Here is a 24,441-nt window from a genome sequence, read left to right as displayed (position 1 = left end):
TTCCCCCCCCCCCCGCCTCCCTTTAGGATTTCACATGGAAATGGCTGTCAGGAGTGACAACATTAGGACTGGATTACCACAGGCATCCATCCATCCCCTGCTGCTGTAAGCCTAAAGGCAGGATACTCTGTCACACCCTTGCATTACACCTCCGAGACAGGGGGAAAAGCAGAACGTTGCCCTGACAGCGAGGAAGAGCAGCAACTGCTGGGCTCCAAATGTCCCAGTCTACAGAAACATCAGTGCTGGGATTTTTATCAGCAGAGAAAGTAATTTGGATTGCCCCAATCTGACACAGGGAGGATCCACCGGGTTTACGTGAAATATTTTGAGAAGGGAAAAAGGAAAGTTTGGAAGCAAAGGGAGGAAACTGGTGCAGAGCCCATGGGGCAGTGGCAGCAGGGTGGTAGCAAGGTACCTGCTCACTGCTGCCAGGATGGAGATGGGGCAAATTAAGGCAATTAAATTAGGGAGGTAAATGGAGATGTAAGGCCTTTTAAGGCTGCTCTCTTTAGGCAGATGAAATACAGTCATCTCTTGTGAAAAAATACTTGACATTTCTCCAAATGAGGGCAAGCTGCAGGAGGGAGTTGTCTAACACTGGAGATGCAAAAGGGAATGCAGTCTGCATCTGTCCTTGGCAGCCCGGATGCTGCTCTCTCCATCTCCGACTCACACCAGTGGCCCAAGTGGGAAAACACTCAGGGCTGGGATGTTTTCGGAGAGGAAACTGCTCAGGAAGAGCACACCCGTCTCTGCTGTGCCTTCTGGTGTGCAGGCAGAGAGATGCTGCCCTGATTAAAAAAAAAAAATCTGGCAGTGTCATCGCTTGTCCCCCTGGGATGTGCATCATGGCCACAAACCAGGTGCAACCATTAACGCTGCTGTAAAATGAGCTCTTCATTCCACTCACATTGCACTAGAGAAGGCAAAATATCCTGAACAGGCTTCAGTCTGAGGACAAAGCCCTGCAGGCCATGCTCGCTGTCTTGCCAGCAAAGAGAGGTGGTTCAGGCAGATGAGACACAGGACAGACAGATGGCCCAACAAGAAAGGAAAGACCTCCAAGGAAGCTCAGGCTGTGGGGAAGCAGCACGATCCTGCAGCAGCCCAGGAGGAGCAGCATGGGATGAGCAGAGCAACCCAGAGGGGCTGCAGAAATCCGATTAGCTGAGAGCAATGGAGCCGCTAACAAGTATCTTGGAGAGGTCACAGAGAAAGGGTCAGATCTCAGCAGACGACACACATTATCTGCCTTGAAAACTTGGGGAAAACCACTGGAACACATAACTAAGTAATCTATACGAAGGCATGCAGAAAATAAGAGAGGGTAAGAACCATCCAACATGGGTTGGGACCTCTGTGGTGGGTGGAGAGGAGATGGGACCCATCTTGACTTAGCAAGGCTTTGATGCCACCTATCAGGAGATGCCCACTGGTGCCGGCGGGCCATGCTGAGACGTCTGCAGGGCCACGCTTCTTCCCACAGACACTAACTCCAGCGAAGAGGAAATCACAAACACTTTGGAGAGTAAGGCTTAGAGTCAAAACAGTGCTGAGGAATTGAAGAAAGAGCTGGAACTACTGCAAAAGGCGATTCATCAAGGGTTACGGAGTATCGCCGAGCTTGAGAATAATCAACTCAGCAAAATAACACCAAGAATTAGGAAATTCTTCAGAGGAGGATCTTGAGAGTGGAAGTGAAACCCAAGGTCAAGGTGAGCGGGCAGCACCAGGCTGTGGTGGGGTGTCTGATGTTCCCTCCGAAGCCTGTGGACAAGTCCCTGTGGTGACATGGACAACACCAGGGGAAGCCTGGAAGATGGTGACACAAACGTTCACAACTCCAGAAAACATGACCTTTGATGGAAGCTTAAAATGAATGGATGTGCTCAGCCCTGAGGAAAGAGGACTGAGGAGACAGGAGAGCGGTCCAAAAAAATGCGAAAGATATTGGGGAAGGGTTGGTGCCTCAGCAGGACAGGGTGGGATGGAGACCTGGAGGGGGGGATGACCTGCACCAGCCATCTCTTTAGCAGCATCCCTGCCCTGGGGATCCCCGAAAATAACAGCTCTGGGGAAAGCAGAGGGGCATGTCTGCAGCCTGCCCCAGCCCCGGCAGCCCTCGGCTCGGAGGTCTGGGATGCAAACCCGCCCCGAGGGAAGGCCGGGAAGCAGTGCCCATGGGCAGGCCGCTGCTCAGGCTGGCGTTACACGGGCGCTGCCAGCCCAGGCAGCGCCGAGCGATCACTTTTCGGCTGGAAATAGAACCGGCGTGAGCCCTCAGCTGGGGAGCAGAGCCCTTGTGAGCCCAGACTGCGGTTAGCTATCAAAGACAACTAAAAAAAGATATTCCACACATAGGGTTGGTTTTTTTTTTTCCCCCCTCTTTTTTTTTTTTTCCCAAGGATTAAATCAACTCAACAGCCCCCTTTACAACTTCCCTTTTGATGTGTTCAGACTCATTAAAGTTTCATTTCTTTCTCTGTTTTCCCCGGGGGAGGAAGGGGAGCATACACAAAAGTTTACTTCAGAAGCGGGGTCGGCAGCTGCAGCAGCAGCTGCTGTTGCTGTGGGACAAGCGGAGCCTCCGCCGGCCCCCGCCTCTTGCCCAACTCCCTCGGCAGAACGCGTCCCCCCCCCGGCCACCCCAGCACGATGCCTTCGCAAGGATGCGTGCCCAGGGTTGCACGCCATGAAGGGAGCACATGGGAGCTGCAAAGCTCTCACAAACCCTGCAGGTTTTTAGGTCCGATACTGTGAGGTTTTGGGCCCGACCCTGCAAGTTTTGAGGTCCTTTCCCAATCTGCCTGGCTCATCCCACCAGCAGCACCAGCCTTTCCCCCACGGCTTCGGTCATCACCCTGGGATAATCCCCTGCACACAGCAAACGGGTAGCAGCTCCCCCACGTTTCTTTTCTGCCCGAGCAGCTGCTGAAGTGTCTATTTTAAAACTCAGTTCCCTATTTTAAAATAGCTAATGAGACACCGATCTAGGCCGATAGACGTCGTCTCTACAAGGTCTGGGAGATGCTTGTCTATTCGCTGGGCTCCTTTTTCCCAAGCCCCCAATCTCAGCATGCCTGTCACGTTTCCAATATGCACAAACAGCTTACATGGTAAAGAGGGAAGTTTTTAATTTAAGGGCCAACTCCTGCACCCTTGCCGTGAAATACCAGCGGTACAGCCACGTGTTTCTAGACATAGAGATGCATCAACCAGCCGGGCAGAGGCTGACGTCTGGGTGGTTTTCTGTTGGGATTATTTTAACTTCCCTTTGATTTTATTAGGTCTTTTTAAAATTCCCCGATCAACAGCAAATGAGGAGCTGGCCTGCCTGGCACAGCTCCCCTCTGCCGCCCGAGAAAAGCCAGGCATGCACGAGAGGGACTTTCAGAAAGCAACTGCCCACAGCAGGGTGCGGTGGGAGGTCCCCGTGCATCCCCTCTCCATGCTCTCTGAGATGGTGTTGCACCTCTCCAAGGCAAAGGGGACCCAACGGAGGGGATCCCTCTCACCTACCTGACCACGGGCTCGGGGATGGCCTCAGCACTCGCCGGCACCTGGACGCCCTTCTCCCACTCCTGCCTCCAGGGATCGGCCAGGACGTAGTACTCATCGGGGCTCAGCTGGAAGGAGTCGGGGATCTTCATGGCCGTTATCAGATCTGTACGGAAAACCTGCACAGGGAGAAAAAAAACCAAACCATCTAACAGACAGAGTGAAGGGGGCTGACAGAGGCTGGGTGCATGCGTCGGAGGAGGGAGGGTGCCCTGGGGAAACAGTCCCCAAGATGTGTCCTGGCACCCCCAACTGCACAGTGTCGGGGTGTCACTTTATGTCACCTCCAGGGTGAGGTTTGGGCAGGATTTGGGGAGAACAATGTGTTCAGGCAAGGACTCCCCTGCTTGGCCAGGCAGTGCCATGAGCCCAAGCCCCCAGAGCTACAACCCCCCTGGGGTCCCCTAGCTCCGGCAGACGTGAAATCCAGCCACAGGGTGCAAGCTCAGCCAAAACACGGACTGACAATTAACACTGAACTCAAGAAATGATGGGCTGATTTCTCTGAGGGGATCAGCGTTTTAACACAGCCACACGAATATCTACCCCAAACGCCAAGGGACATACAACAACCGGGCTCCTCCACGTTCAGCCTTACTGGGAGAACTGATGTTCTTGACATGAATGAAGCTGTGGGAAACACAGAGCCACCTCATCACCCCAAGCACCTTCACATCCCCATCGTGTCACCTCACTGCCCTGAACAGGGACAGCCAAAAGCTGGAGGTACCCAGTGGGGCTCAATTCCTCCAGTAGTGATTGCACACTGAAGAAAAAAAGGCAAAATAAAGCCAGGCTGGGTTAAACCAGAGCTGAAAATATCCAACTAAAAGGTGACTGAGGGGCCTGCTTACACATCCACACAGCCAAACACACCGAAATTTTTCCTGACCCAATAAACCTCCTGTGAGATCAACACTGGATCCCTCCTCTACAAAAATCCTCCAGCCCCTCGGAGAGTCAATGGGCTCATTCTCCATCTCACTTCTGGCCCTGCAGAGTCTTCCCCAGTATACTATGATGAAAAACTCATTCCAAAAAAATCCCTCATGGCAAATAAGGTTTTCCTTCCAGAGGGTTGCCTGACAGCAACTACTCGAGCAATCCTGCCTCTTGCAGCATAAAAATAAATTGTAAATGAAAATGGATGATTTCTCCTCTCTACCATCTGTTATTAGCTGAAATAATAACCGACGGTGCCAGCAGTCATGCCTGGACACCATCTCGCCTCTATCCACTCCATCCTTGGTACTCGTACGTCACCTCTGCAGGGCCGGGATGGATCAGGTGTTTTCTTCAGACACGGTTTAATCGGTTCGCAGAGTCTATTCTCCAAATGACTATTGCTTTGTCAGAACCACAATAAATGACACAATATGGTTTTTTTCACTTTCAATACAAAGATAACATGCTTTGGAGAGTATTTGGGAAACTAAATCGGCTGAGATGCAGGAAACTAGACATTAACTAAGACCACTGAGACCAGTATTTAGGTCAGTTTGTTTAATCCTCAGAGTCTCAGCTGCTAACCCAATTAGAGTTAAATACAATACATAAACAACCTTTTCTACGTTGGGACCTCTTGTGAATTTTACTGGTACCTTCCTCCCGATGCATCTGCTTGCAGACATTTTTTCCTGCGTCTATATAAACCCGATTTGAGTTGGCCAGACACAGTCTCAGCGCATCCTTCAACAAACATAATTAACAGCCTACATATTACAGTCAGAATTAGGCTCAGTTTGAGAAAGATCAGGTTCCTTTAAGTCTCCATGTGCTACAAATGCATGGTTACAGATACCACAGTAACCTTTTACTGTGTCGCCAGTGTGAGAAATTTAAAAAAAAAAAAAAAATTAAGATAAATGTTAATCAAACATGAGAAGGAATATGTGAGATGTCACAGTCCTTCCAGTGCCGTGTGTCTGCATATCAAAACACACAAAGCAACCCTGCTGTAGCTTGGTTTCTAAAATAGAGTATAGAAATACGCCCTGTTCTTAAACAGCCCTGCACTGCCAGGGTCGCGGCTCGGGCAAACGGCATCTCCGTTACCCAGTGTCGGTGCCCACCTCCGTCGAGGACGGCGCAAACCCAAGCGAGCCTCCCCGCCCCACACGCCCTGCTCTGGTGGATGAGATGCTGCCCCGTGCCTGGACCACGAGTGGTTGAGGGCAGCACGGGGGGCTGGTGCCACCTCCCTGCTCTGACCGCCAGCCCCAAGGCAGGAGTGGTGCAGTGCTTCTACGCCACTCCAGCTGCAAAACTGTTACAGAAAACGCAGTTTTGGAGACACTCGCCCTCAGGATACGTGTGCAGAGACAGGGAGGAATGGCTTCCAAAGGTGCTGGGCACCCAAAAGGTTTTCAAAACTTCCCAGACTGGACCCTGCTGACATTTAAGTGTCCTCCACCTCCCTCGCCATCAAGGCACCTGAGGACACCCCCTTCAACGCTGCAGGGCGCAGGAGCATTGCATCACTCTTTCGCAGCATGCAAATACAGACAATTCCTCCAGGAACCTGCCCGGTGTGGTGCTGGCAGCGCAGGCAGGGCCCCGCGGGCAGCGCAGGGCGGCGGGCAGCAGGCACGATCGTGTTCTGCTGCAGGGCACCCGGCCTGGCAGCCAGCACAGGAGCAGCCATGGGGGAGACGGGACTGCCCCTTCCAGGGCAACCAGCCCTCGGGAGGGTCCAGCCACGTCACCAACCTGCTGCAAGAGGTCTCCCCCCTCCCTGGGATGCGGGCGCTCACTGCAGCAGCACCATTGCCAGAGCTTTACCCCAAACAGGGATCCCCACTTTCTTTTAAAGTCAGCACCAGGAGACAGCTTGAGAGGGGATGGGCCCCAGCGCTTCGAGGTAACACCAGGGATGGGCATCCAGGGTGGATTTATGTCAGTGCATGGCCCACCATCTTCCTCTACTGATGAAGAGGATGATGGAGGAGCTGTACCAACATGCCCTGCGTCGGGGAGGAGCTGGCAGTGCTGCTGGGAGATCTGGTCCCCCCCAGGGCTGCCGTCCACAGGCAGCTCCATCCGATCCTCATGACAGAAACTAAACACATTCTGCTCTGCTTACAGCTATTACTTAGATAATTTCTTTAGTGCTCTCAGCTGTTTGCTGGGGTCATGGCTTTGGCGGTCCAAGCATCCTGGCAGCACCCCATGTACATCCCACAGCTCACCGCTGCTCCAAACCAGCAGGACCAGCCTCACCAATGCTTCACGTCCTCAGCAGATGCAAAACCCTCCAGCAAACCACCACATGTAACTCTCAGCCTCCGCGTTGGAAAACACAGCAACGGGATCAGCCCTTGGTATAATTTCTCCCCTCTGCATGGAGTGGATCCCAGGCTTGTGTTTTCCTGCATTAAGTCTCCCCCAAATTCATCCCTTCTGGCTTTTTCTGCTCACATTGGCATAGAAGCTTAGTTTTAATTTTAAGCCAAATAAGCACGATTGTATCTATTTCCCTGAAGATGATAAGGCACATCGCGGGCTGGATTTGCAATCTCACTACTTCATTTATTTAGTTCTTCTTGGAAAACAGATAAGCTTGCCCATCCAAAGGCAGCATGCACGCCCGCACTTTATCACAGCAATGCCTCTGTCTTTTCATGAAGAACTGGAAATGCTCAAATTATTAACTATCAAAGCAGAACACTTTAGAAATGATAGAACGGCACAGAAATTGTAAAGGAAAGCAGATCAGTTGTCTGGAAATCTCCCAACAGCTAATACGCTCAAATTGTAATCTAAATGTCTTTTTGTTTTCAATTGTCTGGGATTAGGGTTGGGAAAAGACTCAATTATTCTACTCAAACTCTTCTGAATTATTTATGAAAACCAAATAAAGGATAAATTGGGCACTGATGAACTGAGGACCTGGCGACGAAGAGAAAGTTGGGTACCAGAAAACAAGCAATTTTCCCTCAATAGGAGTGTTTACTGTTTCTCCCTGTCCGCAGGAGCTGACAAATTGTCTCCGAGGCTCGGCTGCCCTGCTCCCCGCTCCCCCCGCAGCCCTGGCCAGGCTCCGTCCTCCCCTTCCAGCCCGGCAGTGGGATCTGGTTTATTGCCTATCGATCTGCTGGCAAGGGGCAAGGCCAAACCAAGAGGTGCACTTTATTACCTCTGCTTGCTTGGGAACCTCGGGCAGGTTTCCGCGATGCTTGGAGACGCATCGCACCGATGCCCCGGGGCCAGCCTCACCCTTTCCTAGCATCAGCTTTAAAGACGGGGAAAAAGAACAAGAAATTGCAAAATCCCAAGAGAGTTTTGCCTTTGTACCTTCAAGCAAGAGGGACCAGGAGTTGAGTGTGCTCGTGCAGCCCTGAGCACCCACGGCAGGATCAGCCCTGCACCCCACCACGGGTCCTGCACCCACCACCACCTTCCCACACTGTCTGCCGAGCGACAGATTATAACATGCAAAATGCAGGTGTCTGTGGATATTACAGTGATGGATAAAGCATAAGAATTGATAAAAATACTCCAGGAGATACCATTCCTCAGCACAAGCGTACCCAACGAGGCGGCAGCAGCAAACCATCATGTTCTGGATGAAAGCAGCACTCGATGCAGCTTCCATCACCTCCCCTGCCACTGCCATTCCCAGAGCAGCCCATTGGCCTCCCGGCTGGGTTTCCCTGCTCACCCCCAAGTCGCTCACACACGAGGCAGCAGGTTAATTCCTCGTGGGATCACACCGACCAGGAGGACACCAACACCCAGGCCACCAACACGGACGTCCTGCGGCTCCAGCCATCCCACCCTCTGCGTGGAGCAGCTGCCTGATCACACACACAGTCCCATCCAGATCTTTTTTCACGTAGGAAACAACTTCTAGGCAATTACTGCTCCTTGAACCAAACAACCACTGTGCAGTCGCAGGCTTGAGCTCCCCCCTCCTGTCCCAGCATCGTCACTGCCAGCCACAGCCTGGGCCTGGGGATCCAGCCGCTCTGGCGTGGCTCCACTTCCAAGGCCTCCAAGCCTTTACATCACCCTTGGCACTCACTTCTTGCAGGCAGGACAAGACCAAATTACCAACCCCTACTGTCTCCCCATCCTTCCAGCCTACCAGTTTGCAGTTCTGGACTGACTGCCTCGCTGGGACTGCCGGTCCTGGTGGTCCATGAACACGAGAAGTCACTGGGACACCAAAGCCACTGCATTCCCCAATAATACATCAGTGCTGTTTGTCATTTCTGCAGTCGGTTGTTGTGAGGCGAAAGCTATGTGGATTTTCTCTCTTAAAAAAAAAAAAATTAAATCCTCCCCAGCTGATTAAATGTAACACCTCTTCTGATTTTCGCATCCTAAGGCTTTACTTGGATCCAGCCTGGCGCGGGAAGGATGCGCCTGTGGTTAAGGCAGGGATCTGCAAGGCTGGGGTTGGATTCAGCCCCTCCCCGAGCCACAAACACCTTGTCCATCGGCCACTGCACCTCACAAAGGATCTGCTGCTCCCCCCGCCAGACGCAGCCGTTCCCTGCACCCTGAGACAGCTGTGAGGCACCTCTGGGATCTCGCAGGGACCAGCACTGATTTGTCCCATGCCTGGACAACCTCAGAGAGGAACACCGACGCCTGGGAGGAGATGCCACAGCACGTGGGATGGGAAGGATGATGGGCACACCATGAGGCATCCGAAAGGCTGTGTGGGATCCCGTCCCTCCCTCAGCAAAGGGCTCGCAGGCTGCGCCGCTTTGCAGCAGCGTTCCTCCTCCCCTGCCTCTCCCCAGCCCCTCTCTGAGCATCTCCACCACCTCTCTGTGCAATCCTCCTTATGAATTTCTAGGTTCTTCGACTCACTCACAAACCACTCTAATAAAGAGGCCCAGCAATCTCACGGCTATTCAGCTTCTACTGTCAAGGACTTGGCCTTCCGGGTGACAGCACCGCAGGTCTGAGCCCACCGATCATCCCCTCAGCCCCAAATACCAACCCAAACGCACGGAATTCAGATCCCGTGGTAAGGACTTTCTGCTTGTACGAAACCAGCTCCTGGGTGCGAGCCAAAAAGCCGTATCTGTTTTGAGCTTTAAATCGAAACGAAAAGAAACACTCGTCTAGCGCTGGTTTTAATCAGCTTTTAAAACAGCAGCCAGCCCAGGGATTGCCGTGCAGGATCTGGCGCAGACGATCGCACCCGGCGAGGCAGCACGGCCTCAGCATCACCCGACACGGGTATTCAGCTGGGGCCGCCGGCGCCTGCCGCAAACCAGCCCGGGGGAAAACCGGCTCTGAAGGGACCAGGCAGCTCAGCCAAACACAGATGGGCTCCAGCAGGCCGGATCCCAGCACACGAGGCTTTCCGAGCCAGCAGGAATTGCGTTACCCATTTTCCCCTACATCTGCACCCAGATGACCTTAAAGAGCTTTTAGACCTTGCTCCTGGGGCAGAGGGAGAAGCTCTGTTCTCGCTCCCAGTCCCAGAATGGGATGCAATTTCATTTATATGCAAAAATATCCGTATCCCTGAAAAGTTTTAGCATCAAAAAAAAAAACCCACCACCTTTCCAAAGCACTGGTATGAAATGTAAGAGAAAGAGAAACGAAGCCCATCATTCCAAATCAAGTGTATGCTGGAAAGTGCAACTTGCTCCCTAGGGAGAGGGTGGACAGGAGAGGTGGGAACGGCCTGGCCACAGCCCGCATCCGAAATCTCGTACTGGCATCTGCTCCCTCCTGTAACCAAGGAATCTGCAGCCGTCCCGCCACACCCCGGCAGCGCTGCGGGATCTGGCCCCGACGACCCCCCCGCAGCGAGCACGGGCGGCGTGGGGCTCCCAGCATCACGCTGAAGGACAGGCGGCAGCAGGTCATGGCGCAAAGATGTGGGAGTGGTTTTTTGATGCCAAAATAACAGGTTTTCTTTAGGTTCTGGTTCAACACTCTCTTTTCTCTTCCCTTGACTGCAATCCTGGCCCGGGTACCCCCCCCAGCCATAACCCCCTTCCTCTCTCCACGCTGGGACAGAGGGAGTCTCCGGCCGCCTCTTTTGCAGGGCTCCCTCCTCATTTCCAGCCAGTGCTATTAGCCCTTCACCCTCTCAAGCATAAAACTGTTTGTTGTAGCTCATGAGTCACAAGGATTTTTAGAGAAAGAGAAAACAACGGGAACAATGGGAACCCTGGGAATAGTTTTTGGTTGTACAAACTGTCTTCATATCAGCTTGAGCCGGCACCTCCGTGGGTGAACCCCTCAGTTGCCCAGCACTATTTCTCTGCCATTATATCCCATTTTTCCAGTCTTTTCTGAAACGAGACAAGCAGCAATATTCAGTAGCAAGGCTCCAAAACGCGGCAATGCCTGGTGTGTGTAAGCAGTGATATTATCTGCCTGTGGGGAAAAAAATACTTACTCTCATGTTCATTTGGGAGCCAGCCTGCTATCTCTTCATCTAGTCTTGTTCCTCTCAAAATGCTGAATGTTAAAGATTCAATGAACAACAGAATTTAAAATAGGAACAAGAAGCATTTTTGTCTGGCCCTTCTCAGCATTCAGAAGACAATGGTATTAATCTGTTATCCCCAAGCCAGCTTGGGAAAAGTGACAAAGCCGCTGCAGTCAAACCTTTCAACAGAGACGGATTTTCTCCTCGCCCAGCCCAGTACAAGCATGTCCAGTCTTGCTTGGCCATACTCATAAAAGCCCTTCTTCAAGCATGCGGAGCGTGGGGACTAAATTCACTTTTCACTGGGTCATTATATACCTACTGCAGGGCAAAACCCAAGACCTAATGCGCTAAGAATTACTTTTTAGAAGGATGAGGATGTTTGCTAAAGGGGTTAAATCCTTGTGAAGAGATATAAAAAGCCATCTTTCAAAACATGGAAGTAATATCTAAACAAGGCAAGAAGAAATGAATGTAAATTGTATAAATTTGTGGTTTCCCCTTCATCTTGAACCCTGCCTGCAGCTGCAGTCCCCTCATCTCCAGAAGCTCTGGCCTGAAGGAGAAGGGGGATGAGGATGTCCGGTGAGAGGAGCAGCACCCACAGAGGAGAGACAAGACTGCACAGGGCTCTTCAGCTTAGAAAAGGGACTGCTGGATGGAGGGTCAGGGGTAGTTTGCACAAAAAAGCAGGGCTTCCCCCCTCCCCAGTACATTCCAGCAGCGCAACTCACTGCAGGGTAGTTAGTGGTTGGGATCCCAAACCGTTCAGGAGCTAACGACTAACCCAGTGGCTCAGAGCGACTCAGCGGCAGCATCCAAGGGAGTCCCCAGGCCGCTGATGGCTGGGAGCTGGCAGGTAGAACCAGCGACTCTCATTACACACTTGCCTTGTTCTTCTATCCTCTCCTCACACACTGACAACTGTTCCCTGTCAGAAAAGAGGAGAGAGGGCTTGATGACTGCAGTCTAACCAGTGAGGCTTGTGCTCATATCCCCAGCAGCCCTATAGCCAGGGGCAGGATTGCACTAATGTGCCACTAAAAGCAGCAGAAATCCATACTTCAGGCACATCTTATTCCCCGCTGCAGATTCAGCATCCAAGACAGGGAGGACCTGAGCGAGCATCCCCTCCCTCCAGCTCCTGGGGCAGGGAGCAGGACCAGCATCACCTCGCAGGGCTCCTTGGCTGGCAGAGCCCGGGGATGGCTACCAGTCACCACACTCCGTTTGAGGCCAGGTTCAGAGACAAACGAGCTCTAATGAGATTAATTAAAATGCCCAGATTGGTAGGCTGCTATCACTGCAGATGCAAGAAGCCGCTGGCAGCTGCCCACGTCCATCCCCTGCCTACAGGCAAAGGCAGGGCAGGAGAGCCATGCCCATGCCCAGGGCACCACCAGCACCCTGCCGGGCTCTGCCCCCAGGTCTCCGCTGCCCAGGAGTGGGGCAGGGGAGGACAAGTGTCACCTCTGCAAGGGAGGCAGCTGAGACAGAAGCCTGGTGCCTGGGACACGTCAGGAAAGAGCCCGGGCAGAGCCCCGTGACAGGCACAGATAAATATAATCACCCTCCCTGGCAATGGCCCCCTTCGCGGATGTTTACAAACAGCTCAGTACTTTTCCATGTTAAGAAGCTTGTTTTTCCAGATGCCTTGTATCGGGTGGTTTTTAATGTGTATAGTTAATCCCTTCTCACAGAGTCTTTCATAATAAACATCACCCCCTGACCTGGCTAATAACTATGCAACACTAATGCCTTTGATTTTTTTATCTCCTGCTCGGGTTGTCAGGGGGAATGCAGATGGCAGCTCGCAGAGAAATGGGGACACGACTTTGAGAGGGGCAGGAGAGCTCGGCAGTTCCACACACACACAAACCCCCCCATCCCTCCAGCATCCCCCAGCCTGTCCTGCAGCATCGTCACTCCTCAGCACATGCCCAGACCCTCTGCACCTCGACAGCAGCTCAGCTCTTCATAAAGCTACAACCCACGTGCAAACCTGGAGGTTGAGTTACAGTTTGAAATGGCTTGTCCAGCCCCAAAACGTCTGGGGCAGACTGGCCCAGAGGGGGTTCAACATCTGATAATACATCAGTCATGCTCTCCCCGTTACCCTCCTGAGGTTTCCATCCTCAGTGGGACAGCAAAGAGAAAGGCACTTCACTATTTCATGTGAAGTAGTTTGACAGTGGTATGGTTTATGTTGTACACTTCTCAGGACGCAATGTCCATCCCAGCCTGTGCCTGAAAACCTCCAGGGCTCCTGCAACAAATCCCCCAGGATGTGCCAAACCTGTCAGTATTTCACAGATGATGAGCAGTGGACCCCACCCATGGACCAGACAGGCGCTCACCGTAAGAGCAGAAGTTGGGTCACTCATGGAAAAGCTTAGAAGGTGCCATCGTAGAGGAAATCCATAAGCCAGCGCTCACTGGGGTGACCTTCAAACCATCACCGTGCACCACTACAGGTCTCGGACCTGTCGCATGGGGCAATCCCAAGTCTCCCCTCAGCGACAAACTCTCCTGACTCCTGGGTTTCACCTGGAGCTGGATTCAAGCAGACCTGGATGCCAGTGGCCACGGGGAAGATGCTGGGTAAGGGGAGTAAAGCTGAGATCTGAACCTCTCCCATCTGCTCAGGTTCCCACTACGCTTTTGTAAAAGATGGTTTGTCAGCTTGAGCATCCGTGCCAAACTCCAATTTGAGTAGTGACACATCACGTCTCCAAACTCCCCTGGAATTTCTGCTCAGATACGCCACCAGAGTTCGCTTTCTGGCCCAACTGTTGCTAAGCTGGGCACTATTAAGCTTTTGCTCCACTTTATTTGTTCCAGATCTACATTTCACTGAGAACTGTCCTCTGGGCACCACAACACAGCATGAAGCAGGGGGATGAGCCCAGCCTCCGCAGGCCCCACATCTGATGTCTCCCTGGGTGCCGTGGACTAGGATCTAGTTTTCACTCCAGCTGTTGCAGAGCAGCAAAGCTTGGATCCAGGTCTAACCATCCTTCATAAAGTGCAGAACCATTTCCACTCAGAGTCTTGGACTTATATCCAGTAACTTCATTAGCAGCCAGTTAAACTCCTAGCAGGTTGATAAAGCTAATTCACATTAAAGACAAAAGTCTGTACCAGTGATGCAGAAAGAGATGTCCCAACGCAGGCTCTTTTGGAGGATTTTACTGGGCAGCAGCAGGGTGGCACGGATGGCACTGCTGGTGACACACGAGTCACATCCTCACACATCTAACGAGGTCTAACGCCGGGCATCTCCACAGGACTCCCGACAGCACCGACACAGCCGATGTGATGCCTTCACAGACACGTCGGGCACAGGGATGGGCATTTATTTCAGAGAGGGGGTAACGCTGCCCCAGGAGGAGAAGACACCCTAAACGCTTCAGTTTTTCGGGGGGGGGGGGGAGATCACAGAATACACCCCCTCACCCATTTCCAGAGACAGATCTATAACTAAAAAATTACATTACCAGCCCCAGCGGGCAACCTTCCAATAGCCTTGTCAGCAGCCAGTGACATCTGCACCCTGGGTTCTTTGCTCTCCGGAGTGTTTCCAATTACCTCAGCTGGTAATAACAGTTTTTCAGCCCCTCTCTTTACCCAAGGCACAAACAACTCGAACTTTTTAAGTGTCTGTCCACCGCCAACACGTTAGATGTATCAATGTAAATCTGTCAGAGTGGTAAGAACTAAAGTGCAGCTGTAATTCAGGCAGTGACCACAGGAAAACCTCAAAATCTCTACTCAGCTTGATGCAAAGGGAAGATGTTAGAGAGGTTTGTGCTTACCAGGCCACAGCCTCAGCAGAGGTGTAACGTGGGGGCTTGGGAAGGAGTTTACAGCCTGCAAGCATGCGTTAGCCATGCCAGATTCACCTGCTTCTAAACTGAGCACTGTTTGACTCCGGACCCTGAACAATGTCCCTCTGGCTTTGCTCACGCTGCTCTTGAAATGAAGATGACCACTGCTAAACACTGCAGTTGCTACAACAGCAGCTCATGCCTAGTATAGTTTCCATGTCTAGTGGAAATGTATCCGAGGCACACAAGGTAAAACAGCATCGTCCCTTCCAGCACAGCCCTCAGGAAACACAGCTCCTCCTGAGCCCGTCCCTGTCCCCGCGCTGCAGAGCTGCCAGGGGCAACCTGGGCAATGCCCTGCGGGGTGGGCAGCACTGCCAGGAGCGAGGAGGAACCCTGCAGCAAGGTCAGGCACCAGCGGCCTCAGCTTAATGCCCTTGAGCCCCGTGACAGGAGGAAACCAGCACAAGGTAATCTGCAACTCAGCTGTGCCGTCTCTCCTTTCATGGCGCTCTGTACCTCCCCCTTACTCACGGGGAGGAGCCTCCACCCTGCCACCCTCCCCTGGCATCAGTGCTATGACCTGGGCTGTTAAGGGCACCCGGGTGGGCCCCCAAACCAGGCAACCTCAGCGTGTGGCCACCCCGACACCACAGGACCTCCCAATCCCACCGAACTCAACCTCTCCCCATTGCATCAACAGGGGTGAAGGGGGCACAAGGAGCCCCCCACGCCGCACCAGAGGTGCCCAGCGGGTACCTCCGCCCGCTCCCTCCCAGCAGAGCGGAGCCGGAGGCTGAGCCCGGCGCTGCTGGTGGGAGCGGTGGCTCTGCAGCCTGGGCTCTGCCTTCGTGGAGGATGCCCTGTCCCGGCACCCACCACCCACAGCCAGCTGTGGGCACGCTGGTGGCCACCACAGCTGGGCAAGCACAGCCCCAGGAGAAAAGGCAAAAGCCTAAAAGCCACATACCTCAGAGGGCTTCTTCTCCTTCTGCCGTGACCAGGCGGATTTGGTATTTGGAATTTTGGAGCATCTGGAGGCGGACGTGGTGTGACCTGCAACGAGGCAACAGAGGCAGGTTACCCAGAGAAGAGCCAAATTTTTTTCCCTGTCTTGGCCACCAGCCCCACTGCCCCTACCCAGACTCAAGCAACGCTTTGGGTCAACACTAAAAGGCAGCAACACCTTGTCAGGACATTATTTCTGTGCACATCCCTGGATACATCACCAAAATACATTTTGGTGCTTTGCTGCTGCTGTAGGCGATGAAACACAGGGCCTCTGAAATTTAAAAGCACTGTTTTCAAATGCAGACATCAGAAACGAGAAACCCAAAATCACGAGTAAGAATGGCTTCTAAGAGGGAATGAGCCAGGGCCCACTCCTGGAATCATGAATCTATAGGGATCAGGAATTAAGGAGATAAGATGAAAAATTTTCTAACAAGGATATTTAAAGACAAGCAACTGAACTGCTCAAGGACTCCAGACCCCACGGTCAAAAATATTGACTCAACTGGGTAAAACTCCTCTGCCTACACCAGGACCAGTCATTTCCACGCCTGTGTGCAGTTCAGCATCTAGTGGGAACCATGCAACAGGACACACCGAGCCAATGCACTTTACACTTTTCAGCAGTAGGAGAGCGTTTGCTCTGGGATTTGGGATTACTTCACTCTGGAAGTCTTATGAATGAACTCATCATCCTGACTGGAGCCGTATCATCACCGCGAGGCAGGGGCAGCTAAAGCCTGAAATGTGCTGGGACCACTTACATTATGAATCTTTATTTCCAACCCATGTGTGTTACTCCCGGTTAAAAAGAAAAAAAGCTGTATGTATTTGGCAATAATAAATAATCAACTAATTATTGGAATCTTTTTATAATTACACAGTTGGGTCTTCTGTATAACAGGATCCCTCCAGATTCTAATAAAAATGTTTCTGGGGGGGTGTGTGTGTGCAACAAATAACTATCAATAGCCCTATCTAACACTAATTTTATCCTTGGATGACTGAACAGGAGGGAACCCCACCATCCACATAAGCAACTGCAAACCACGATGGAGCCACGCACGCAAGGACTTCAGGAGGGGCTCTGGCCAGGAGCTGAGCTGGCACAAGGGCTGTCCTGGGTACGGTGCCACCGTGGTGGGAAATGTCCCTCATGAGCCCAGATAACTCTCGCATGACTATTTTTGCTCGCAGGGGAAGAGGCACTAGTTCACCTTTCCCTCTTTATTTGATAAACCCACTTTCTTGTACTTCTTAAAATGAAGCCCAGATCTGATAACATCAGTCATTCCTGAAGGATGGCTGTTGTCTGACTGCATCGTCGGGCTAGATGTCGTTAGAGTGGGCTCCACACAAATGCATTTTTTTAAAATCGCTAACAGGACTGTGTAAACAAAGCCCACAGCATAAGCCCCTACGCCGCAGCCGCTGGGAACCGCTGCTGTACTCGGCGAGCTGCTCAGAGCACTGCAGCAGCAGAGCCACTGTTTATACTGAGAGATCGAGCCACGACTTTCCACCTTGCCCCCTCTTCTCAAGCTGCAACGTGGTGCTACAAGTATGCAGACTCAGATAACATGCCACTACCATGCTTCCCCGGTGGAGGCATAAAAATTGTTCACAATTGTTTACAATTATCCTGCAGGAGAGCATTTGTCAACAGCTTAGATATCACCTGCAGCATAAATATCCAAGCCCAACAGAGATAAGGCCATGTTGTTTAATACCGTGATTAAAGATGCCTTACCCCGAAAGGCAGAGAAGCCAGCTAGCACAGCTCGGCTTGGTAAGCCTTTGAGCATCTGGGGATTAGGAGATGGGAAGTTTGAAGCACTGCTTCCAAAACAAACCCCTTTCTGAGATAGAGATGTTTTATTTTACAAGAAGCGAGCAGCGTTGACAGAGCCTGTAACGCTTTCCACAGGCACGGCTCAGACCCCCCCGCAGGGCTCCAGCAGGATGGGGGTCCCCTCCAGCAGCCAAACAGCAGGTTCCCGTCGGCAGGAGCGGTGCAAACTCCGCTCATGCTGACAATTTTTTTGGCTAAAGCTGTGGGAACAGCAGCCAAACCCAGCGAGATCAGCCTTTCCACAACCCCCTGTAATCTCCCCATCATCCTGTTAGGAAAAGGCCCATAAGTTTAGTGTCTTTAGCAAAGTCCTTTTCGTTCTCGGATATCCAAAAGCCAGATCCTGTAAAGTGTGGAGAGCAAATTCCCAGCACGGCCCAGATGAAATTACTGTGACATTTGTAAGAAACCAAGAGCAACTAGTAGGAAACTCCAGAGCCCAGACAAGGGATTAGACTAGTGCCTGGAGGGTGCTGAACACTAAGGCACTGTGGTATGTCTGCAGTGGGTGAAACCCTGGAATAAGTGGGAGAGAAAAGCGCTCTATTTATAGCCAAAATTCAGCACATTTGCACATGTTTATTGTTGAGCACATGCTTCTGTGCTTTCCTGAATGAGGATGAAGTGAGGTAGATGTTGAAAAGCAAGCATGGGCTTGCAAGCTTTGCTGGCTTGAGCCTTATCCCTTTTCCCACATCGCTCTTCAGCTCGCAAGCAGGGAAACAAGGCAGCTCCGGTTTTACCCCGACTCCAGCGAAAACTTCCCTTTCCCCCAGTACAACTCAATCAAGAGCTAACTAGTCCCAGGCTGCAGCTCACAGGAAAGGACAACTTGTCTACAAAGGGTGTTTGCTTCGTTAGCAGATTTGCAATCAGCAGCTCTGCCTCGCCCAGACTCCTCACACGAGGGAGACACTCTCATCAGTTAAGAGGAGCCACAGCCGGGTGTTTAAATTGATATCAGCTTGTTGCTGCATTTCTGACAAACCCAGCCCGGCGCACAATTCACTGTGCAGAGACATCCCAGTAAATGCAGTTTCCTCCTCTCTTTGCAAAGTAATTATTCAAGCGTTTTCCCTGCTGGAGGTGAATCTCATTCAAAGCCTTGAATTAAAGGTCTTACTGTCAGTGGTGTCTGAGTTATCACTGCTGATCGAGTACTTGCGTCGTTTTTCTTCCATCTGTAACAAAAGAAATTGAACATTACACTTAACGCCCAGGAAACTCCTCTCAGCACCGAATCACTGTAATCTCTGAATACCTGCACACCATGTTATCCCAGCGCCAGCCAGTGCTTACCCCCAGGACAAACAACCACCCAGGGGCTTAAAATAAAAAAAAAATTTAAAAAAAAAAAAAAGAAGAAAACAGTCCTCATAGGGCTTTCTAAAAAACTTTAAGGGTGTCAGTGCTGCTCGAGCAGCTTTCCCGGCTCCTAGGAGGTGCAGTGAGGGCACCTCCATCACTCAGAACTGCCTGGCAATTTGCCCATGTGGGAGATTCACAACCAAAGGGCTCTCACTCTGCAAGAGCATCACCGCCCCCCCCGAGGATGCCTCACCATGAACCCCAGGACAAAAAGACATCCTGTGAACCATCCGTCTGGGCTGTGAATTTAAGCAGCAGATTGACAGAAGAATGGAAACTCTGCGCGCTCTCAGTATGTCTGCAGGGGGAAGTCCGAGCATCCCGGAGCCCAAGAGGACCCCTGTGTACAACAAGCCTGGGGTTTTACCCTCTGACTCATCTTCCCACTCAGGCGGTATCTTACTTCTTTCAAGACTTCTGGTGTATCTGTCACACAGCCAGTAGGTGCTAGCCAAGCCTGAAGCACCCTTCCCATCACCCAAAGCTGCTCCGCCGGCTCTGGCACAGGCGTGCAGCCCCCCACCACACCACAGCCCCCGGCGGGGTCAGCGAGCAGCTTCCGCACAGCTGCTGTGACTTCTCCATCCTCTCAGAGCAAAACCACGGCAGCGGGTACCACCGCACCCATCAGGAGGACAGGAGATCCTTTTCAAACTCAGCTGCTGATTTGCTTTGTGACTTTGAACAAGCCACAGAACCACTTGAAATCAGCGGTTTCTCCTAAACTCGCCCCTCTTGAGCTGAAAGACAAGTACCTGTACCAGCAGGTGCTTTTTTTTTTTAAAAAAAAAAAAAGATGCTTTATGTTTTGAAGACCAGTGTGGCTGGTGGCTGATCAATGTGGCCCCCAACACAGGGCTTGGGGAGCTCTGGATGGAAAGGAACCATGGACCAGACAACAGTCCAACAGGCCGTGAGCTAAAATACACCCGCAGAAAACTATGTTAATCTCATGGAAATCTTCCTAGTACTCTCTGAGATACTTTATAAGAATCCAAGGTTGTTAACATGGCGTGCACACCACTGCTTCCACGAATGGTAAGTGGGGATGGTAACTAAACGTTGGTTTTGCGTGGTACAGACACAACAGGTACTAGCTGCACACAGACTGGATAGCAGGCTAGAGCACGTCATTTCCCCCACAACAGCAGGCAAAGTCCCACATAAACATATTAAAAAAACCCAAAAAACCTTGCAAAAATAAAAACCTTGTATTTTACAATATATGTGCTATGTTTTACCACAGCATTATAAGGGATAATACTACAAAGTAGCATAAACATTTTAACTGTCAGTGTGGCGGTAGGGCACTGCGCTGTCAAAACATGATTTAAAACATTCCTTGAGAAAATGGCAATATCAATACTTTCCCCCAGTGATTAAAGGGGAAACATGTTATTAAACCAGCCTTGTTCCAAGTAGCCATTAGATTTTGCTTGGGGGAAATGATATTGAAGACAGCAGTTTACTTACTTTTAGTGGAAATCCTACCTGAACCTTTCAAACCTACTGGGTTGGAAGTGGCAAACAGGCTTTTGGAGCACAAAGCTGGAACAACGATTTTATTGACTCTGGATTTCCTAGTCACAGAGATTAAATACGCCAAAGTCAATGGGGAAAAGAAACACCTGAGCTGAAGCAAAGGAATGCTAGTGATACCCAGTGGGATTTCCAGTGTTTCCCATCTCTGCCTTTACAGCAGGATGCCACTGACATCACTCTCCTTCCAAGGGAGGGAAAAATATACATGATATATATGACACAGCACAGGTGTAAGGATGCTGGGACCGGTTTTGGCTCTGATATAAATGTGAGAAGATGCACTGATCATCCCCTTAATGAACTGGGTCCCTGCATTCTGCTCCTGTCCCACACAACACCCTTTGATGTGCTCACTATATAACGGTATGAATTTACATTCACATACAGAGGTGGCTCACATTGCAGGTAAAATAGTGGCTCTACTTCAATAAATCATTTTGCCACTGTTTGGCAGGATCCAAGACAGCATCCACCGAATCAAACTGCATTAAACTGGCTCTGAATGAAATTCTGGCTCGAGCAAAGTACGGACATCTCGGAACACAGCAGCACTGAAAGGCAACCACTGCCTGGGTAGGGGACAGCAGACAACGGCCCACAGGTACCGTGTGCCTGAAGGGAGCAAAAATTTGGGGGCAAAACCACAGGGCTCAAGCAGCCCCTTTCTGAAAATGGTTAACTTCCAGGCAATGCTAAGAAGATGCTGTTTTCTGAGGGACTCATCTTCTTGAGCAGCAGAACAGCAGTAAACCACCTGGTACTTAACAGAAGAATTTACTGTAGAAGAAGGGTAATTGGGCCATTTCCCCATCTGCAGCACACGGTTATAAAGTGTGACCCTGGTGGCATCCAGCTCGGGGGACCCATTGCCAGCATCCCTCGCACTCCCAGGGCCAGAGCTCCGGCCCCAACAAGTCTCACACAAAAAAAGCTCTCAGGACCAATTCAGTTGGTGTACTACTGAGTAACTCCACAAAACACAGTCTCTGCTCCAAAATTCATCTTTTGTTTACATTAGAAGCTAATTTCACCTTTAACTGACCCATTCCCCGCATGGCATCATTATTAAAGTCATAAACAAATACCAAAAAAATTTGTCATACTTTGAAAAGGTCACTGTTAGGTCAAACTTGGCCCAAAAATCTAGCTTTTACAGAGCCAGAAACCAAGAGAAAAAGGTTTCTATGTATGCTTGCTTAAAAAATTCAAACAGAAACAGATGTGGGTTTCTTTTATAAACAAATGAACATCCCCCTGAAGTGTCTGCAACTCAAATCCACAGGCATAGTCCTGTGCTAATGCCTGGAAACCCAAAAACCGAGCTGCTTGCAAACTAACACATGTTCAGCATTGCCTTTGTTCAAGCTGAGAAAGGCAGATAAATGCTAAACCGAGGAAGATGACGGCCCTCCATCAGCCTAAACAAATGTAAATCACTAGGGCCTTGGACAAATTAGCCGCAGGATTGGCAGTAAAACTGAGATGATGGCCTCAGGCTGCCTGGTCCTGCCTCACAGCAGGGGAGGGTTGAAGAGGAGCCTTTGGAGATGCAATTTTGCCCAGCCCATGCAACCTGGGAGAGGTGGAGGCAGCAGTGCCCTGGTCTGTGCCCAGATCCTGAGCTCCTTGTCCCACCCGGGCACTCCAGCCCCACGCTCACCAAACCAAAACGCCTCCTCCAGCCTTCAGCCAGCAAACAACTCCTCACCCTCTGGGGACCCCTCCACAAACCCTGCGCTCTGGGGAATCCGCTGATGTTTCCCAGCTCCCCGCAAGCTCTTCTGTACATCAAGTCCACGTGGGATTCAGAGTGGGATCCCAGCACCCTGCGCAGGGGCTGGCTGCAGGAATGAACCAGCCTGGAGTGTAGCAAGCAAACTAGAGAAATTCATCCATGCCTTGCGCTCCCTGCTTCCACAGGGAATAGGCACAGAAACCTGCATAAGTTGCAGTGTTTTTTTTAAAAAAAAAAAAAAAAAAAAAGTATTTGGTCGTCACCTCTTCCCAGCGCTCATCCGCACGCTGAGGGATGCGCCCGGTCCCCCTGCGCCGTCACCTCTGACGCTGTGACAGTTGAGCAACACCGGCTGAATTATGTGCTCTGTTTGTGAGCTGCAATGAGACTGCAGAAAAACCACTTCCCTGTTTGTTCTTCCAGCACAGAAATAGGAACACAAACAGAAACTAGTGCCCCCAGCGGCACCCACACTGCTCCGGCCAGCCCGGACCCCCGCTCCCAGGGACCCCCGGTCCCTGAGCCCCCATCCCAGCACCCCCCGTCCCACCGCCTGTGCCCGGGCGGGTGACGGGGATGGAGTCGAGGGGCTGCTCTCCAACGCTTCGCCTCTGCCTTAACTATTCCTTTGCTCTGTCTAGGAATACCACCAGCCAGTTGTTAGAAAGTGTAATCTGAAGGGTGGAGGGCTGGAAGGTCCCAGCCTGTATGCTGTAGGAGGGTTGTCCTCGTCGGATTGCCTTTTCTTCTAACAATTCTGGAGCCAAGTGCTGCTACAGGAGGCTCAGAGAGAGCCGCAGCATCCCCTGACACAGGCACAGCCCTAATTTCACAAGAACAGAACAAACTTTTCGACAGAAGGATGCGCATCGGCTGTGCCAACAGCCCGTCAGCAAATCCTGGTGCACCTCAGGGGGAAGCCACGCTGCTCCTTCCTTCACCGCCCCGGTAACCCTGCGAAGGGTAAATCCAGAGGGGCACGATCCTGGTACCCAGTGGGAGCCCGACGGTGCCAGCCGGGGCTCGCCTGCCCCTTCGCCTCCTCCACGGGCTACTCTCACCTCCAACATCTTCAGCAAGAGCTCAGCTGCCCAGGTGAAGAGAGAGCCATTCCTCCTCTCCTCCACAGCAAATCTGCTTGCTGTCTTGGCTCCCTGGGGCAAAATTTAATCTCATTTAAATTTAAAACAAAACAAGCCCTCGTTTACTTCCTGTGCTTTGCCTTTTTCCACATCTACAAGGGGATTTTTTTTCTTTACTACTCACAACTTTGCTTGCCTCTTCTGACTTGTTACCCTCTAATTATCCGTTTTTTTTCTTCAGCATGCCCAGACAGAGCACAGGTAATCAGAAAGGTTACTGCGGGCACTCGGGGCCACCCCTGCCTTCAGGCAGGAGGGAGCAGGCAGGGACAGGGACACAGGGCAGGGACAGGGACACAGGGACACTGTGCTCCTCACCCGCAGTCGGCTGCCCCATCCTGCAGGTCTGTGAGCATCCCCAACTCGGAGGAAAATCAACAGGAGTTATGGACACCCCGAGCTTTGTACCAAACGCCCGGAGAAAGGCAAGGACCAGACCGGATTCCACACACCGTGGTGTGAGGACCACCTACCCACCAACTTTCCGAACTCGGTGTCAAACAAAACCAGGAGCCACCAATACTTCAAATGAATTGCATCTCTCCACCTACAGACCTAACGTGTACCCTCCAACCCTTTGCTCCAAGCCTTCATTTTTGGACATCAGCCTCAATTTTCCTACGAAAAACAAATTTAACCTTTGATTTAACCTTTCTGCAAGCTATTTTTACTTCTATCTCAAGCTTATTTTAACCTCAGTAGCCAATAAATGCTTAAAGGTCAAGCACCATTCCTAAGAGCCGGGCTCCTTACCCCTGGGAGAAAGGCTGAGATCACTGATATTTTCTCCAAGCAAAATCCCCTCTTAGAAATGTCCCAGCGGTAGGAGGGTCTAAATAAATAATTTTCACCGTGGGTGCTGAGAGGAGCTGGGAATTTTCCCCGTGAATGCCATCCTTCCCTTCCCACTCAAAAAGCGCGCAGGTATGGAGAAAAAAAATTTTTTTCTCCCCCTAACTGCATCCGAGGTTGACAATTCAGCAGCTCCCCCCCCCCCC

The 24,441-nt window shown here is 51.4% G+C and overlaps 1 protein-coding gene across 3 annotated transcripts in view; it reads right to left on the bottom strand.

Moving 5' to 3' along the window:
- Window positions 1-22,632, bottom strand: part of JADE2 (jade family PHD finger 2) — a 78,434-nt gene extending 55,802 nt beyond the window's left edge. For 2 of the 3 annotated variants that reach the window (XM_026857978.1, XM_026857979.1), the window contains exons 1-3: window positions 18,780-18,837; window positions 15,764-15,849; window positions 3,523-3,680 (exon numbers count right to left, since the gene is read on the bottom strand). In XM_026857978.1, coding sequence (XP_026713779.1) covers window positions 3,523-3,680; window positions 15,764-15,849; window positions 18,780-18,837 — 302 coding nt within the window. Of the gene's footprint in view, window positions 1-3,522; window positions 3,681-15,763; window positions 15,850-18,779; window positions 18,838-22,564 lie in introns of those variants that run through there. The other variant, XM_026857980.1, reaches the window with a different exon arrangement.
- Window positions 22,633-24,441: the final 1,809 nt, after the last annotated feature.

The sequence above is a fragment of the Athene cunicularia genome, assembly GCF_003259725.1.
Source record: "Athene cunicularia isolate RWA chromosome 13 unlocalized genomic scaffold, athCun1 chr13_part1, whole genome shotgun sequence".
In the NCBI taxonomy this organism is placed as follows: Eukaryota; Metazoa; Chordata; class Aves; order Strigiformes; family Strigidae; genus Athene; species Athene cunicularia.
Note: the sequence above shows the minus strand (reverse complement) of the source record. Positions and strands in the feature narration are given on the sequence as shown.